General features: G+C 64.6%; 1 protein-coding gene across 7 annotated transcripts in view; it reads right to left on the reverse strand.

Annotated features, from left to right (window-relative positions):
• The window catches only part of HDAC4 (histone deacetylase 4), a 262,781-nt gene that overhangs the window by 38,900 nt on the left and 205,544 nt on the right, over positions 1-18,337 (reverse strand). For all 7 annotated transcript variants that reach the window (XM_076006112.1, XM_076006113.1, XM_076006114.1 and 4 more), the window contains 4 exons: positions 13,559-13,782; positions 7,041-7,298; positions 4,232-4,418; positions 1,066-1,199 (listed from right to left, as the gene is read on the reverse strand). In XM_076006112.1, the coding sequence (XP_075862227.1) occupies positions 1,066-1,199; positions 4,232-4,418; positions 7,041-7,298; positions 13,559-13,782 (803 nt within the window). The remainder of the gene's footprint in view (positions 1-1,065; positions 1,200-4,231; positions 4,419-7,040; positions 7,299-13,558; positions 13,783-18,337) is intronic.

An 18,337-nucleotide genomic window follows, 5' to 3' on the forward strand; every position in this document is an offset into this window, starting at 1 on the left:
CCAGCCTGGTGGGGTTTCTGGTGTTGGGGGGCAGTCTCCTCGGTGGCACTGGCGTGGGCAGGGCACTGTGATCCCAGCACGCTGCTGGGGACAGGCGCTGCCAGCCCCATGCCACAGTCGAGCAAAGGGCACCTTGCCCAGGGCCAGCGGCTCCCAGAGAGTGGAGCCCTCGTGGGGTGCGCGGGGCCTGGCCACCCCCACCCCACCCCCAGAATGTAACTGCCCCATGAGCCCTCCCCGGGAGAGCCGCCTGCAGGGCACAGGGCAGGGGCAGGACGCCACTGGGCTGAGCCCTCCTGCCCTCGTGGGCCCGGGAGGCCCCTGGGGCCGGGTTTGGGCAGACGAGTCCTGGTCCCTGTCAGTGGGGGCCTGGCCTCCTTCCCTGAGAGTGAGCACAGTCTCTACCATCCCCTGGTGGCCTGGGAAACTGAGGACCAGCCAGAAACCCCATGGCTCTGAAACATCCCCACGTGACTCTATGGAGCGGGCGGGGCCTTGTGCGTGAGCCGCGCTCAGAGCAGCCCAGCCCACGTCTGCGACTTCACCCTCGGACCACCCCCAGCCCCTGGCACCTTAACCGTCCGGGGAGTGACCCGAGGCCTGGGCGACCCTCCTGTGCTGGGAGCAGCACTGAGGGTGTTCACAAGGGAACACTGTTTTGAGGAAAAGCCGACAGGCCCCGTCGGAGACACGGTCTGACCTTCCCCGGGGCCTCTGGACGGCGCGTCCTGGCGGCCTAGCAGGAGCTCCCTCCTTCCCGGGGCAGTGGCGGGAAGGAAACGGGGACAGCCGTGGAGGCGAGGACACGCTGGCCAGGGGCGCATGACGGAAAGGGGCACAGGACAGCAGGGGCAGCTTCCTGCAGGGAGGCTGTGGGCTTGGGCGGAAGGCCGCCTGCCCACCCATCCGCCCACCCGGTGGTCCCCCAGCCCTCAGCCCCTGCAGGCGATCACAACCTAGAAAGCCCACCTGCCGGGGGCCTGCAAGAGCGCGACAATCGACACCGTGCATCACGCCACCTCGAGCGTCGGCTGCAGCTCAGGTGACCCCACCCTGCCGCCTTACCTCGCACTTGCCGCGGAGGCCGGTCTCCTGCAGGCGGGACCAGATGCTCTGGATCCTCCCGGCGTGCTCGGGGTGGCTGTTGGTGTTGCCGCACGTGCACTGGTGCTTCAGCATCAGCGTGTCGTACACCAGGCCTGGGCGGGCAGAGACGCCGCGTCAGGGGCTGCCCAGCGACCTGCCCCCGGGAAGGCCGCCAGGCCCGCAGCAGAGCCGCCTCCCCCAGAGCGGACGGCGGCCAGGCCGGGTCTCCAGGAAGACGCCGAGACAGAGGCGGCCGGGCCTGTCCGTCACGCGCGCTCATGGTCCCACGGGGGCCCCCAGCAAGACCTCAGGGCTGGGCCGCGTGGGGGGCTGTGTGGAGGCCTGGGCTGACGCCTGCAGGGAGCCATTCTGGTCTTCCGCAAGCTAAGCCTGTCTGGCCCCAGGCCACCGCTGTCCCCAGCAGCTCTGGTGGACGGAGAACTGTCCAAGGTACTCGAGAGTTGAAAGAAACACAGGACTTGCGTCCTGCCCTTAGAACCCTCCGGAGTGGCTGGACACACGTGTGGAACAGAGCGAACACAAACACGGAAGCACAGGTCTAGCTGACACGAGCCCGACAGGATGGAATGGGAGCCCACAGCAACTGCAGGGGAGGCGACCACCGGGAGGGAGCCGGCCAGCCCAGGACCAAGCGCCAGTGGCCGGGGCTCTGCGTGGAGGAAGGGTGGCACGCTCAGACTGCGGGGACGGGTGCCACCTGTGACCACGTGGCCCGCAGTGAAGGGGGACGTGCCTGGCCTGTCTGGGGCTGGGAGGGACGTGCTGGTGGCCATACCAGGACACGCTGGTCCACGCACGGCCACTGTGCCTGCCAGGCCTCGCCCACGAGGGAAAGGTCAGCCCCCAGTGACATCAGGCAGCGCGGCTGCCCCCTGCCCTTCCTTACACACCTGGGACTCCAGGATCGTGACGGGCAAGTCCCTGGCGAGGGGCAGCTGTCGGCCAGCATGTGCTTGTCCAGGCTGAGAGGGCGGAGAGAGCCGAGGAGCGTGGGCCTGGCGTCAGAGGGACGCGCCCTACCTAGGACTTCTGACTCTGGGAAGCGACTCTCCCTCTCTGCGCTCCGGCACCGGGCAGGGAGGCAGCGCCACCAACCAGGCTTAGGTGCAGCTCAAGGTGATCCTGGCCCAGTTAGAGGACTGGCCCTCCGTGCACATCACTTCCCAAACTTCCTGGCTCTGTCTCTCATGAGTCAGGCTAATGGCAGTCAGTTCCCTGCACTTGGGGGATTCTGGGCTTGCTGGTGAAGCAGTGCTAGGGGGTGGGGTTTCTGGTGAAAAAGCAGCTGGGCAGGTGCAGGCTCACAGGACTGGACACACAGACACCTGCGACCAGTGCACTATGGCATAAAGGAACGAAGGTGTGTGCAGGAATTTGAGATGGCAAAGCACACGTCTACGTATGGACACAAACTGCCCGCCGTGTGCGTGCGTGCGTGTGTATGTGTGCATGTGTATAAACCACCAGGTGGCTGCCAACACCATGAACTGGACTGCCCATTCCACAGCGGCACCACGGCACGACAGCGTTTGCTGATAGTCACTGAGCGCGTGGCTGGACCCTGCGAGGTTGGCATCCCTTGGCAGGCGGAGAACCGGAGCGGGGAGTGCACGGGCTCCCGAGGCCGAAGGTGGTGGGGCCTCCCGGGTGCCAGGCAGCTCACAGAGGAGCTACGCCGCCGTGCACAGATGTGGGGAGACGCTGCGAGTGGGCGGAGCGTTAGCAGAAAACACAGGCTCAGCAGACGTGCCTGTGTCTATCTGCCTCTGCCTGGAAATCGATCTGGGAGGTTTAAACCCAGGCACTGACGGACTCCACTGGGGTGGGACGGGGGCAAAGGGCATCTGCTAGGGGCTCCCATCACACCCATTCGTTTACGGTGAGCGTGCACTGCTGCACAAACTGAAAAAGAGCAAGAAAGACGGACTGAGAAAGGCCACCACAAAGCTGGGCCTCCCAGGAGTCCCCGCCGGCCAGCCGGCGGGCAGGCTGGTGCCAGGGTCCCTCTGGAGTGGCTCCGGGATCCCCTCGCCTGGGCTGTGTCCTTTCAGGAACACATGAATATCTCAGTCAGTGGCCAAGGACTCATGGGGAGGCCACCACGGAGGGTCACATGATTGTGTGAGCTGCTGCAGTTTTTCTCTGCTTTCCTTTCTGAGAAGCAGCGTTTTAATTTCTGGGTAATCACTACTGAAATTTTTCTCTGAACACGACCGGCATCCTCCTAGGACCTGAGAAGGAGAACCTTGCGGAGCGCAGAACAGCGTGTGCAGAGCGCAGACAGACAGGACGTGCTGCGAGAACCGTTTGAAGGATGCAGCTATTCTGTGTTCACACTTTTCTCTTAGTATGTCAAAACAGTGTTATTAAGTGTAAAGAATTAAATCACAACAACGGGCAGAGCTGTCCCCGAGTCCCTGCCTGTCCCCAGAGGCAGGTGCTGCCACCCCTCTGCTCCCACCATGCAGGCTGGGGGGCTGGGGGGGGGGGCTGCGCCCTCCCGGCCCCAGGCAGCTCCAGGCCACGCGCCCAGACCGCCCTGCCTGTGCCCGGGCCACGGGCTCCCGCCCGCTCACCTGCCTGCCCAGCTCTCGTTCTGATCCTGGCGAGGCAACTTTGGAGCAAAAGGAGCATCCCTGCCTGCGGCCTGCCCCGGCCCGAGGGGTGGGGACAGGTGCGGTGAGGGACAGCACAGGCGGGACCCCAGGGACCCACTGAGCTCTGCTCTTGTACAACTGACACCTGGTCAGTCCACAAATGACACCAGTGAGTCACTGGGGTCTCAAAGTCAAGGCCACTGATGTAGGCCGGGTACAAAGGACAGGTTGTGCATGAAAAAGCAAGTGCGTTGTTCCCGCCGAGCCTGGAGGGGAGCCCCCATGCGGCCCCCACGTGGTGGGGGAACGCTCCCTGGAGAAGACCACGGCCCTCTGGGAAAGAGAACGGGGCTTTTGAGCCCATGATGGGGGCCCAAAATAATAGAATGTGGGGTGCGGAGTGGGCAGGGCCCCCGGTGACCGGTCTGCTTGTCCCGCAGCCAGCGTGCCCAGAGCAGCCTTGCAGGCCAGTGTCGGCGCATGGCACGGGCTCCCCGCCCCCGGCCGGGGAGAGGCCAGCGCGTTACCTGTCGTGAACCGTGGCTTGGTGGGCGGCTCCTGCACGGACACGGGGAAGGTGGCGGACGCGGGCGAGGACTGCGCCCGGGACAGGGGCCTGTGGCCGCCGAAGGACACGGGGATGCCGGCAGCCTCCATGGACGCCTGGTAGTTCCTCAGCTGGTGGATGCGCTGCTGCTCCAGCAGGAGGGCTTGCTGCGGAGAGAAGAAACATCCCGCTCAGACTCCGCGGGCCCGGGGCCCAGCTCGGGACACCTGGGCCGTGAGGGGCAGACCTGGCGGGTGTGGACGAGGCTCCCCGAGAGGCTGGGGTTTGCCTGGCGCACGGACGGGAGGCGGTCACCTGGCCAGGGGCCTGGGACACGCAGAGGGACAGGAGCCCCCGTGGGACACCAGGGGGTCCCACGGTGAGGTGAAGTGCCCGTCCTCGGGAGGCGGTGCACAGGCTGAGGTGCGCGTCCCTGGGGAGGCGGGGTGGCCTAGGTCACGAAGTCACCCCTCCCGGGCCAGCAGAGGACGCTTCCTCCAAGACTCCCGAGCCAGCCGGGGTGGCGGCAGCACAGCGTCCATGACACACGGCTGTGGGAGGAAGTGGAGCCCCCGGCCTGGACCCCCTTGGGTCCTGCCTCAGTTTAGATGAACAAGTTTGTGATTTTGGAAAACCGGCTCCAGATGGGCATGGGGCCCAGCTGGTGCCTCCGAGATGGGGAAGAGGGAGCTTCCCGTCCCGGCTCTGACCTCCCGGTCCCGGCTCTGACCTCTTGGTCCCGGCTCTGACCTCTCTGTCCTGGCTCTGACCTCCCAGTCCGGCTCTGACCTCTCAGTCCCGGCTCTGACCTCTCAGTCCCGGCTCTGACCTCCCAGTCCCGGCTCTGACCTCCCGGGCCCAGCTCTGACCTTTCTGTCTGGCTCTGACCTCCCAGCCCGGCTCTGACCTCTCAGGCCCGGCTCTGACCTCCCAATCACAGCTCTGACCTTCCTGCCTTTAGGCAGCGGAGGGGAGGGGGAGCAGCGGGAGCAGCACAGCCCCCCTGGGCCCTCCTGGGCGCCTGCATGGGCCCCACCTGGTTTGAGAACCAACCGGCCCGTATGGTGTTTCTTTTTAAAACTTAGATACCCCACGGCACATTCACTTCTGCAAATTGCCAGACGTACCGCCAGGTTCCCCTGCTGGACAGGCCTGCTTATTTCTCTTCAGAGAGTGTAGAAAATACGTGTTTCTAATAACCGTCTCGTGCTTGGCCTCTACCATGCCCCTCTGTCGTGAGCTAACGCTGATCTATGAGAAACCAGCCTTAGAAAGTCACTTAAGTGGTTTCCCACTTCCTATCTGGGTAGTAACAGTGAACTGAGTTTCAGCCACAGCAGATCTGCCACCTCCGAACCTGCGAGCCCCCCGGCCCCCCGACAGGGAAGGGGCCCCCGGCCCGGGCACATGCGTCTACGCCAGGCAGGCCAGCGGCTTCACTAAGTGCTCGGCGGGACCCCACACGGTGTTGTTTAGTGCCTGGGGGCAAAGGAAGTGACCCCAGAAATCAGACACGGGCCACCCTGCGAACGACAACTGGAAAAGGCATCATCAAGTCAGCCTCCGGGGACGAGGACAGGGTGGCCTCCCCCGGCCGAGCAGCCTCCAGACGCGTCTGAGCGCTGCCCGTGTGTTGCAGACTTGGGCCGGGCGCTCCGGGGCACAGGGCTTCGTGCCCGTCCACAAGGTGCAGACATTTTAAACTTTAGATGAGAACGAAGCGGTCTGGCTGGGTGCAGCGGCCCACGCCCACGATCCCAGCACTCTGAGAGGCTGAGCCCAGGAGCTCCAGGCTGCACGGAGCTGTGATTGTGCCACTGCACTCCAGCCTGGGCAACACAGCAAGACCCCATCTGTTTAAAAAAAAGGCACGCAGCAGTCTGTTGCAGAGTCACTCTGTCCCTGTCTGTGGAGGTGCTGCGAGGGGAGGTGGAGACACAGCGTTGGGCACACGCCTGGGCTGTCACAGAGCTGGGGAGGGGGTCAGCGGGGCGGCCGGCGTGGAGCCGGGCCAGAGAGGAGGGAATGCGCCGGCGGCTCCCGCACCCCAGACGCAGCGCCCAGGCATCCGGCCCCACTGCCGTGGATACGATCCAATTTTCCATTGCTCCGGCTCCCTGGGCTCATTTCCTGGGGACATGCAACCTCCCCGGTGGCACCAACTTGCTGCCCAACTGTCCTAAGTATTTCTGCTGACTCCGTAGTTTTATTTTTCACTGGAAATTAACAAGTCATTCACTGGATTCCTTCAACAGTCTCTTGTAAGTTTGGTTATCATGTGTCAGTGCCCTGGAACCTTATTGGCTTTGGGTACCCAAATCACATCCTTTCCTTGATCTGTAAGGCTGATGGCCAGCAACTACTTGGCCCCAAAAGGTCCTGGTTTCTGATCAAACCCCACCTACTCTTTTGATCAATTAATGAATCAATCTCCCTTTACTTACCTTTAGCGATTATGCTAAGTCCCGCTAACGCTTGGATTTCGTGTTAGTTTGCAGCCTGCAGACCTGAAGGAAGCCCATCCCCAGGGAACCTGGGCCCGTCTGGCAGGCGGCAGGCACGTTAACACCCACAGTGGGCAAGCGTCTGCTAGCCAGGTCCGGCTAACGCCGCACAGAAACCACGTCCCCCCTCACTGGCCGGGACAGGAGGGTGAGGCTCTGGCCAGGGCAGCGTAAGGAGGCCCTTCGGCCTTCTATGGTAACTGTGCAGAGGACACTGGACGTGGGGACCGGGGGTGGCCGCCGCGTGCCTGGCTCCTGGTGCCCCTCCCCGCCCGCCGCAGTCACCTGTCTGAACAGCAGCTCCTGCTCCGTGGGCTGGCGCAGGCCTGGCTCTGCCTCCCGAGGGGGCCCCGCCTCGTCCTCCTCGCTCTCGATGGGCTCCTGCTTGACCTGCACGCCGGCCAGCGCGAGCGCCTCCTTCTGCCCCGGCAGCCGCTCCAGGTACGGCTCGTCCAGCAGGGCCTGGTGCTCGCGGAGCTCCTCCTCGGTCTCCTCGGGGTGGCTCTCGGGCTGCCGGGCCGGCTCGCTGGGTTTGGGGATGATCTGCAACCAGGAGCGACAGCGAAGTTCAGCGCGACCCAGGGCAGCCGGGCTCGTGGCAGACACCGCCCTTCATGAGCACACCACGGAGGACGCCCAGGGAGCGCTGCCACCTGGAACCAAGGCCAGCAGGCGCCTTCCTGTCCCCACAGGACAGAGACCCAGGCGCTGTCCGTGGTGCTGAGGAAATGACACCCAGCCCACGGAGAGGGCGACCCAGTCCAGGGAGGTCACACCGGCATTGGGCGTGCACCCAGCACCCCGGCGGGGTCGGGTGCAGAGAAACGCGGAGCACGTTGCAGGTGTCCCCTGCCCGCTGAGGGTAGCGTGTGTGTGAGGGGGAGAGGCCAGCGCTGACCTCACAGCCGCAGCTGCCGAGAGACACCCTCCGCCCCACACCCAGCCAAGGAGACCTGCGCCCACAGCGCCTCTCGCTGGACCCCAGGGACACGCCACAACCTCCGCCCACAGCCTCCGTGAGGGGCAGGTGGCAGGTGCTTCCCTCTGCCCCCTGCCCCCCTCCCTGCCCGCTCACGGCCCAGTCTCGCTGTCCTGGGCCGGCTCCTGCGCCCCTTTCCACCCCGGGCAATCTCTTCCTGCTACAGATTCCTGATGCCGCTGTCTCTGCGTGGGGCCTCGGCTCGCTCTTCATTTCCAGAGCTGACGGCTCTCGAGACACCCTGGCTCAGCCGGCGCAAGCTGAACTCGGCAGCCTCTTCCAAGCCTCTGCCTCCTGCCTCCACCTCTCCTGGCCAAGGGGACCTCCCCATGCCAGCCGCCAAGTCGCGCCCTGTGCCTCCCGCGCAGCCTCACCTAAGGGCCTCCTTCCGGGGCCCGCCTTGCCTGGACTGTGGCTGTGGCCTCCAGCTTCGACCCTCCCGACCTTTTCTCCAAGCGGCGCTGACGGCGAGCTCTCAGACGGCCAGCTGGCCTCTCAGTCCCCTGCTGAAAGCCCTGCGAGTGCTCCTCCCGGGCTCCCCTGCCGTCTGGCCCTGCTCACCACGGCCTCCCCGCCCACAGCCACCCACAGCTCACCGGGCCGAGATTCCTTCGGTCCCCAGCCCCTGCCACACTCTGCGGCTCCTAAGGCCTCCAGCACTTGCTGCTTTCTCCAGAAGCTTCTCTGACCCTCCCCACCCTCCCGTGGCCGGCCCTCTGCAGTCCCAGCATGGCATTTCCTGCAGTGCTGTGGCTGTGGCTGCCCCTGTGTCCATCCACCTTCCTGGCAGTCTGCCAGTCACGCGAGGGAGGGACCATCTCCGACTCATCCGCACGGCACGCAGCCACCACACATCAAACATCCGCCAGGTGGGCGGGGACGTGGAGGCCCCCAGGCGGGGGCAGGCGACAGTGGTGTGTAGCGTGGACTGCAGGTCACGCTGGGGCTACAGGGAGCAGCAGGGCTGAGGCACAAAAGGCCACAAGCAAGGGCGGGGGACCCTGGCATCATCTGACACAGGTGACCCCTGAACACTGATGGTGACATCAGAGTGTCCGCTGGAGTCTCCCAAGGCCTGCCTGGGTGGGGACAGGGAGGACAGGGGAGCTGGGGGACTTGCTGTCCCTGCGTGTGCCCAGTGCCACACGAGGCTGCGTCTCACAGGGACCTCGTCACCTGGCACCCGGGTCTCAGCTTCTGGGACCGCTTGGCACAGAGTCCCCGGCGCTCCCAGTTCCTGCCACTCCCCTAGGGCCTGGCGTGGTCTGAGGGTGGCAGGCTGTGGCCCGCCAAGTGGCTTGCAGGAGGCCCGCCGGGCGGCGGGGAGACTGTCACAGCAAACTGCTTTGGGGGACAGCAGGGAGCGCAGGCCCCGGAAGGAGAACTTGGAGGAAGCTCTGGAGGCGGCGGCGCAGAGCTGGGGAGGACGTGGAGGAAGGCAGGTGGCAGATGGACGGACACACGGGTGGCCCGGCCTCCAGGGGGCGGAGCCTCCTGCCCCTGGGCGTGCAGGTGCGAGGGGGGCGGCGGCAGAGCGAGGTACGGACAGGGGCGCAGACCATGGGCTGAGGACGCAGGACGGGCTCAGATCCCCGAGGCCGCGTGGACGGGAGGCGCTGGCTGCCCCTGACGTGAGCAGGCCGCCGCCAGGGGTGCTCTACGTCCCTCCACACGGGGCAGCGGGAGGGCTAAGGGCTGACCGTGAGAGCGCCGCGGACTTCTGCTGGTTCCTGCTCGCCGTCTCGCTCACCCGGGTGCTCACACCTGCAGGGCCGGGAAAGCACGGCCTCCTCTCCCAGGTCTGCCTGGGGGTGTGGCTCGCCGCCCCCACGCGCTTAGGGCGCTTCCCTGGGGTGGGGACCCTACTCGTGCAGCCCGTCTGGGAGGGTCTGCGGAGGAGGAGGAGGAGGAGTGGGCGGTGGCGGTGGCCGGGAGCAACGCTGGGCTGAGGACAAGGACGGTCAGAGCGTGGCAGCGTGGGCTGGGGCACCCTTACTTCCCACATCTCCTCGCCAGGGCGGAGGCCTCTGGGCCCCGCTGGAAACGTCAGGACACTTGGTGCGTCAAGGACAGAGAAGCTCAGCTGAGGCAAAGGACCCTTGTTGGGAAACCCAAGGTGTGGCCGTGGATCTGCCCGGTTCCTCCGGAGGGCGTCCAGGACAGAGAAGCTCAGCTGAGGCAAAGGACCCTTGTTGGGAAACCCAAGGTGTGGCCGTGGATCTGCCCGGTCCCTCCGGAGGGCGTCCAGGAGGGCCGTTGCCAAGGCAGCAGCCACCCGTGTCACAGCAGGCGCGTGTGTGGCCGGCCTCCCCGGCCTCAGCCACAGACAAAGCCTGGCTCTCTCTCTCCCGCTGTGAAATCCGGCTCTGCCTCGCACTGGCCTGGCTGTGGCCTGGGACACGCTGCGGAGCTGGCCTCGGGAGGGAGCCTGCTGCAGCAACGTGGCAACGACGTGGCGTGGCAGCGGCGTGGCAACAACGTGGCAGTGGCATGGCAGCAATGTGGCTGTGATGTGACAACAATGTGGCAGCAGCGTGGCAACAACGTGGCAGTGACGTGGCAGCAGGGTGGCAGCAGAAAACATGAGCAAATCAGCTCTTCGTAGCCCACTGGCCTTCTGGACGCTGACAGCCCCTTTATCAATTAAGTCAGCGCAGACGCACGTCCACATTTGGAACAATACATTTTTTAAAAAGTCAGACTGGCGCTCAGGGCCAAAACCAAACTGGTAAACGGCCAGCGCTTAAAAACTGCTGGATAGGCTCATAACTGGACCACCCAGGACATGAGTCCAAGTTTTCGCATTCAAGACCGAGAACCACATCCAACCCTGGGAACGCTGAGCGAGCCCCCAGTGCACGGGGCCGCGGCACCCCGTGGCGCCCCACCCGCTGTGTGGAGCCTTCGGCAGGGCGGCCTCCTGCTCCTGCAGCCGAGGAAGCCTCCACCGTCCTTTCTTCAGAGGAAGAACAGCGCGCATCGCCAAACACGCCTTCCCCACGGCACCCGGGCCAGACCCGCCGCGGTCGGGGCAGGACGCGCCGGCAGACATAGACCAGAGGGCGGTTTTGCCTCCGGGTTCCAAAACTCCACACGTCTCTGCGGCATGCATTCTCCAGAAAGTTCCTTTCACAGCAGACCTCTATTAAACGCCGCTGCCTGCAGGGACCTGGACACCGAGGACAGACGCCAACACGCGGCTGGAGGGCCCGGCCACGTCCACGCCAGGGCCTGAGGGATGCTCGTGGGTCTCATCTGCCTCATAGCGTTTTATGAGCCCGATGAAGCAGTTCTCCCGGACAGGGACCTGGGGGAGGCTGGAGTGGACACGCCGGGCTGCTGGCGGTCTTCTCTTCTCTGGGTGACACTGCTGGAGCAGCAGCACGGTGGGCCTGGGCTCAAGGCGCCGCGGTGCAGGCGGCATTGCCTCTACACAGCTGCCAGACGCCCTCGGGGGTCGAGCCCAGGGAGTAGCACCCCGGGAGGAAGCGCAGGCGCGTCAGTGCTGGGCGGAGCTGGGTGGGACCCTGTCTCCCTGCACATCCCAGGAAAACACTGTACAAACGCTTCCATCAACTGTCACCCGCTGCCGTGAATCAATCAGGCAACAAAATCCGGTGAGATTACCCGGCTCTGAATCGCGTCTTTCAGGAGTAAGCCACGTGTGAATAGGTGTCTCCTGTCTCCCTCAAACTTCCCACCTGTTACTCGGATAATGACATAATACAACCAACAGCCAGAGCAGTCTCGAGAAGGGCGAGCGTGAGCACTTTCACACGCGGGGGAGCGGCGCTTGGCAGGCTCCCGACTCGCCCACGCCCCGCGCCGTCCTGTCCCGGCGAGGGGGTTGCCCGCGCCCACTTCTGAGCCGCCGTGCTCTGTCTGGCGCCCAGGCCTGCGGGGCCGAGGGGGACCTGGGGGAGTGGGTGCACCTACGTGGCAGTGCACGGTGGGCACCTGCCCCACGCAGGGGTCAGGCCCTGGGGGAGGGTGTCCTCTGCCACATGCCCCATCCCTGCCACGGAGAACACCAGGGCACGGGCTTGGGCTGGGGCTGCAGCTGGCTCCCACCCCCAAGGCAGCCCCCCACCTGCACACCATGCAATGGGAGCCCTCGGCCCCTGGGCGGCTGAGCAGACCCCTCTGGCTGGAGCCGTAAAGCTCACGGACCTGGCGGGAGCGAGCTGCTGATGGTGCCGCGGTCAGGATGGCTGGATGCAGCCCCCTCCCCCTGTGAGAAGGTGACAGATGGGGGGGCTTCCCTCCTCACGCACCCCTGCACCTGCACGGGGATCCTGTCCACTCACACCAGCAAACCTCTCTCCTCCCTCATCCTTTCCTTCCTCAGGGAGCGGCAGGAGACCCGGCCTGCCGAGGGCGGAGGCCCCCAGACCAGACCCGCCGAAGCCAGGGTGAAGCCCGCGCGGCAAAGACCCCGTGGGGAGACACCTGTGCCCCCCAAGCCCGCCAGGCCTCTCCAAGTCCCCCCACGCTCCCCTCCCATCATCTCAGCCTCTATTCCTGTAACAACTTCACTGAGATGTAATTCACATACCATAAAATTCACACTTTTAAATTATATAATCCAGCCGTTTTTAGCACACTTCAGAGTTGTGCAACCATCGCCATGGTCTAATCTTAGCGCATTTCTATCATCCTTAAAGGAAGCTCGGTGCCCGTAGGCCTCCGCGCCCCGTTTCCCCACGGCACCCCGCACCGTTAACCACTGCCCTGCTTCCTGTCTCTCGGGGCTTGCCTGCCCTGCACACGCGTGTGAATGGAAGCGTGTCCTACCCGGTATTGTGACAGGCCTACTGCACTGGGCACAACGTTTTCAAGGCTCCTACACGCGCCAGCGTGTGTGAGAACCTCACTGCTTCTCAGGGAGGAATGACGTCCCATGGCATGGACAGTCCACGTCTGTCTGGCCGTCTGTCACTGCGTGGACCCGGAGCTGTCTCCAGGGCGTGGCTATCACGGGCAGTGAACGTCAGGGGTGGGCTCCGTGCGCACCTGTGTCCACCTCTGCAGGCCACCTGGCCGCCGTGTGCAGCCTTCGGAGGAACCTCTGGGCTGTTCTCCAAGCAGCTCATCTCACTCTAATACTACAGGTGCTTCACGCCAAACGCCAGCTCATCTCACTCTAATACTACAGGTGCTTCACGCCAAACGCCAGCTCATCTCACTCTAATACTACAGGTGCTTTATGTTAAACGCCAGCACTTGAAAGAAGCGCATTCAGACTCTGTTTCCCTGCGAACCAGCATCCCAGCACGGCCTTCCTGCTCCTCCCTCCTGAGAGCCGACCCGAGTGGCTCCCAGCAGCTCCGCAGGGACGCTGACCTGCTCGGGCTGCCCTGGGCCCCACGCCGCCTCTGCCGGTGTTCCCCCGACCAGCAAGCATGCTACGAGCTCCGTGTGACTGAGAACACTCCACACCCTTGCACATTCAGGGCTTTGGGCTGTAGCTTTGCCTACAGACACACTGAGTAAATGGTCTTAGCAGACCCAAGGGAAAAACCGCCCAAGTACAACACGCCACGCTCTGATTCAAGTGCGTCCTGTGCTCGGGGCGGTCCCACTGCCCTCACGCTTGCTGACGGGGACGGGGATGGGGACAGCCGCGGCTTCCTGCTGCAGGTGAACTGCCCTGAGCCCAGTTCCGCAAAGCGACCCCCTGCCCGGCTCTGTGCACGGCCGGAGCTCGCGTTCGACGTTTCTCGTTGGTGCCGCCCGGCCTGGCCCGAGGTGGGAGGGCCGACGCTGAGCAGCAAGGCGGCAGGGCGGGCGCACGGTGCCCCGCGAGGCTGCCCCGCAGACCCACCTTGCTCATGTGCAGCTGCTGCTGCTGGAACTGCTGCTTGTGTTTCTCCAGGAACTGCTGGTGCTGCTGCTGGATCACCAGGTGCTGTAGGGCCTGCGCGTTCTGCGGCAGCGGCGCCGACTGCGTGCGCCCCAGCGGGCGGTGCTGCCGCAGCTTGTGGATGGAGGGGGACACCCGGTCCGCGCCGACCAGCGACTGTGCGTGGAGGGGCAGGGCTCCCAGGCCTGAAAGATACCAGTCTGAAGATAACATGGAGGAAGAAACAGCAGAGGGGAAGAGGAGGAGGAAGAGAGGAGGGAGAGGGCTGCTCAGTAGGCGACGGGGGCCACCGGGCTGTGCCCCTGCCGCCCGGGCGCCTCCTCCCAGACCCCGGCTTGGTTCAGGCTGGGGAGACAGACGGCCATCTGGTAGCATCAGGCTGACGCGGGACAGGCCGGGAGGCCCCTGTGCCAGGCTGCGAAGAGCCAACGGGCCCTTCCTGAGAGTGGCCACCACACGGCCATCCCTCCGGCCAGCGGCCTGCGGGGGAAGATGCCGCAGTCCCGGGGCCTGGGGGGTTGCAGGGGACCCCTCCCTGACTGCCGCAGGAGCTGAGTTGTGAGGGAAAAACAACTGTCCTCAGGGTTTGGATCATTTTAAGAGCCCCGTAATGCACTGAGTTTATGCACAGAGACGGCACGACAATCAAACCCTGACGCGCGCGCGGACCCTGACGCATGTTGTGGAAAACACCTTCCGCAGCGGCTGCGCCCTGCCAGCTGCACGGAGGACACCGGCGTCACCACACCCCACCTACCCCGTAGTTTTAGGTTAAAAGGTCTGTTTTGATAGGAGATGATCTTGCTTTAATTGGCATCTGAATCCCGATTTAAAACGCAACCTATTCCTGTGAGTAGCTCGAGAAACATTTTTCCTTATGTACCCTTTTCATCCATCTGCATGTTCTCTTTTGCCTGTCAGAGCCTCTCCCCTGGTCACCTGCTCCCCTGGTGGCCTGAGGTGGGTGAGCCCTCAACATCGCTCAGGGTGCAAATGGCCACGGCCAAGGGCGCCTGGCCGGGTGATAGGACAAACGAAGAGGCCGCACCAGCTCTGGGTGGCCCTGCGCGGGCAGCTCCGGGACTGGGCACCTGTGAAGCAGCTCGATGTCCCTGCCCACGGGCTGGCAGCTTGTCCGCTGCAAGGGCTCTGGTGACATCCCGGGACACCTGTCCTCAGCGACCCTGAAGCCAGGGGTGGCCGGGGCGCCCGTGTGTGGCCGGGCTTAGCTGTGCCCAGGGGGTGTGCTCCCCTGAGCACCTCTGCCCCCCTTCACAGGGCTATCTGCACATTTAAAAACCACCGCGTCCCGCGCAGACGGAAAGAGCACACGCACAGGAAGAAGACCCAACCCCAGCAGCACCGTCCTTCGCCACCTTGTCATAATTCATCCACCTGCTCCCTAAACCACCACCCCTTTCACCCAACCCCGTACTCCCTGGAAAGACATGCTGCCTTAAATTTTACTGTCAGGGCTTGGCTGCGCAGCTAAAGCAAATCACTCAAAAGGCGGGATTATTCCCTGACAAAGCAAAAAAAAAGGAAGAAAAAGACAAACATCCTACAGAAGGCATTTCGGCACCCACCAGCTGCAGACCGCGATGTCACAGGGGTCACGCTGTGTTGGGCGGTCACACAACGCTGCATTTATGGGATTCAAAGTCTACTGAGTCACTGAAAAGGCCTCTCTCGAAAAACACTGGGAAGCTAAAATCTATTTTCCTCAGTGTTTTCCCCAAAGTCTCAGCACGTACCCGAGTCAAGGGTGACATTGGGGACCAAGCCGCAGGGCCCCGCACTGGCGGTGCCCGCAGAGGGGACACAGTGACCTCACTGGGCCTCGGCTTCCGGCTCCCCCCGGGGGTGAGGAACGGGCGACTCAAACGTGCGGGCCGGGCGGGAGGGCTGCGCAGCCTCCCAGGGCGCCTCCTCTCGGCGCCCTCCCCGGTCACCGGGGGTTTCCAGACCCCCGCCTCACGCGGGGTGGAAGGCCTCCCTGGGGACACAGGCCATGTCCCTGGGGGCTGGCCCCTCACTGTCTCCCGGCCCCCTCCTGCCCACCCACCGGAGTTTCATGCTAGCACCTCTCGGGGTGAGTCCCGGGGCCACCGCACGCGGGGACAGTCTCCCACGGCGGCCCCCTCCTGCCCACCCACCGGAGTTTCATGCTAGCGCCTCTCGGGGTGAGTCCGGGGCCACCGCACGCGGGGACAGTCTCCCACGCCATCACTGGAACGTGAGCGCCCTGACCTCGGGGGACCGACCACCGGCCGGCGGTTTCCGACGCGGACCCCTGAAACCATTATGAGAAGGAGTTTCTGACGGCAGGCCGCCGCGCTCTGGTCTCAAGGACGCGCTGTCTTGGACGTTCAGGGACAGAATCCTCGTACACTGGGACAAAATTCCCCGGCAGGTGACCCAGCGGCCTGTGGGGCTGGCTGCGCCCTGCTGGGTTGGGGCGTGGGCACGGAGCCTGGCTCCTGAGCTCACAGTGGCCCCTGGCTCTGGCTCCCCGCTGGCACCGGGCCGCCCTCCCCACGGCTCTGGCACCCCACATGCGGCAGGGCTACCGGGAGGAAGGCAGCTGTGGGGTCTCCAGCACAAACCAGCATGGCAAACCTGCCACGAGACACCGACGCTCGCTGCGACCACTCGGCACCGCTCAGCACCGCACGCGACCACCAAGAGGCGGGAACACGGTCTCTGCTCCACAGGGGAACGTACTTCCAGCAAGGGGGGGAGGGGGGACCGCGCCTGAGCGAAGCCACAGGAAGAGGCAGGATGAAGCCATGCAAACGTGGACGGGCACGGGGGAGCCTGCGCCGAGGGGCAGGGAGCCGAGGGCGCGGGACGGAGGAAACGGCCCCTGGGAGCAGCACTCACCGCGGGCGCCTGTAGTGGCCGGGCCGGCGCTGAGCACACAGGCCTGGCTGGTGTCCTGGGCAGGGGAGGAGAGGACGAGGCCCCATGGAAGGTCCACGAGGACACGTTGGGACTCTGTGCCAGGCCAGTGCTCCCGATACACTGTCCGCGATCACAGAAGCGCTGGACAGGGCAGCCACGGCCACACGGGCACTGCTGCTGCACACGTGGCTGGGAACCGAATCTGGTTTCAGCTTCCATTTGAAGACTTAACAAGTGCGCGAGGCTGGCGGCTCCCGTACCAGCGGCCCCTCTGGACACAGCGGGCGCTCGGCGGCTGCAGAAGACAGGCTCGCTTCGGAGGCCTCTCCCCAGGACAGGATGGGGTGATCCCAGCGGGCCCGACCCGGGCCGAGCTCTTGGGGGGATTGCCCGGGACACAGGGGCCAGAGGGTTGAGAGCAACAAAACCAAGAGCAACTGCCACAACCACAGCGACCGGCACCTAAAGGGGCTCCTGGCGCCAGGCGCTGTCCTGTGTGAATACCCGACCCGCTGCACCCTCCTCACACTCAGTGAGGCAGATCTCAGCGTGCCCATTTTACAGATGGGACAATGAGGCACACAGCAAATGAGTGGCTCCCCAAGGTCACCGGGTGGGATGTAGCTCGGGTGCAGGCGTCCGCGTGTCTACGTGGCACGGAGACGCTGCCCTGAGGCCTCCAGCTGGGGTGCGGGCAGAACCACGGCCCAGGAACCTGCAGGGGCCGTGCGGGAGAGAAGGGGCACGTGGGTTTTCGAGGGTGGCACAGGTCACATCGGCCTGGAGGCTTCTAGGGAAACACACGGCCCGGCACGCTGGGTCCGGAGGGACAGCAAGACAGGAGCCCGCTGGGCCTGCGGGCCTGGGAGGGGCGCGCTGGGGAGCCCCAACGCAAACACTCAGGGCGGTCTTGAGGCTCGAGGGCCACCAACCGCACACGAGGGAAGAAGCAACGTCATCAACCGCGAGAGGAAGCCGAGGTCTGCAAGTCTATTGGAGAGGTGAGATTCTCGCAAAATCGTCACTGAAGGTCTACAGAGAGGCTGCTCCCCAGGGCAGGCGCCGCACGCGGCCAGGCGTGCCACTTAGCCGTGCGAGCAAACCGACTGAGAGAAGGGAGGGGACAGGCGTGGAGCAAACCCTAGGAGGCTGCGGGGCCGGGCACCACACACGGCCAGGCGTGCCACTTAGCCGTGCGAGCAAACCGACTGAGAGAAGGGAGGGGACAGGCGTGGAGCAAACCCTAGGAGGCTGCGGGGCCGGGCATCTTTTCCATCCCACAGATGACAGGGGAGAGCAGCTCAGGCGCCCCTCAGACCCTGCCGTCCGACGCCGGCACTAACAGACGCAGACCCAGTGCCGGGTCAGCTCGGGAGGGCGCACACGGCCTGCAGCCCGGGAAAGCGCCCAGGCTGCCGCGCTCCCTGGCTGTCCCTCGGGCCCTCAGCTCTGCACGGGGCAGGACACACGCAGAAAGGGGCCAGGCACAGCGTGGGGACCCTCCGTGTGGCTCCGGCGGATGCAGCCTCCATTCTCGGGGAAAAAGGGGTCCCCCGTCCACACGGGCGTACGTGAGCAGCACAAAACGAGAAAACAAAACCAAAATGCGCCCGTGCGCCAGACCAAACCAGAACCAAAAGATCAAGCACACCAGGCCACACCCAGACATGTGTGTCCTAGGTGCTGTGGTCCGCGACACGCCAAGCTCCTGTGTTTGCAACCAAGTTACACGTCACAGAGTGTAAATGGCACAGGTCTGAGGTTACTTTAGCTTTTAATTGTGAATAAACAGACTTTTAGGAGCCAAAGTAAGGGTGACCTGTGGAGTGAGGGTCC

This window comes from Microcebus murinus, chromosome 8 (genome assembly GCF_040939455.1).
Source record: "Microcebus murinus isolate Inina chromosome 8, M.murinus_Inina_mat1.0, whole genome shotgun sequence".
NCBI lineage: Eukaryota > Metazoa > Chordata > Mammalia > Primates > Cheirogaleidae > Microcebus > Microcebus murinus.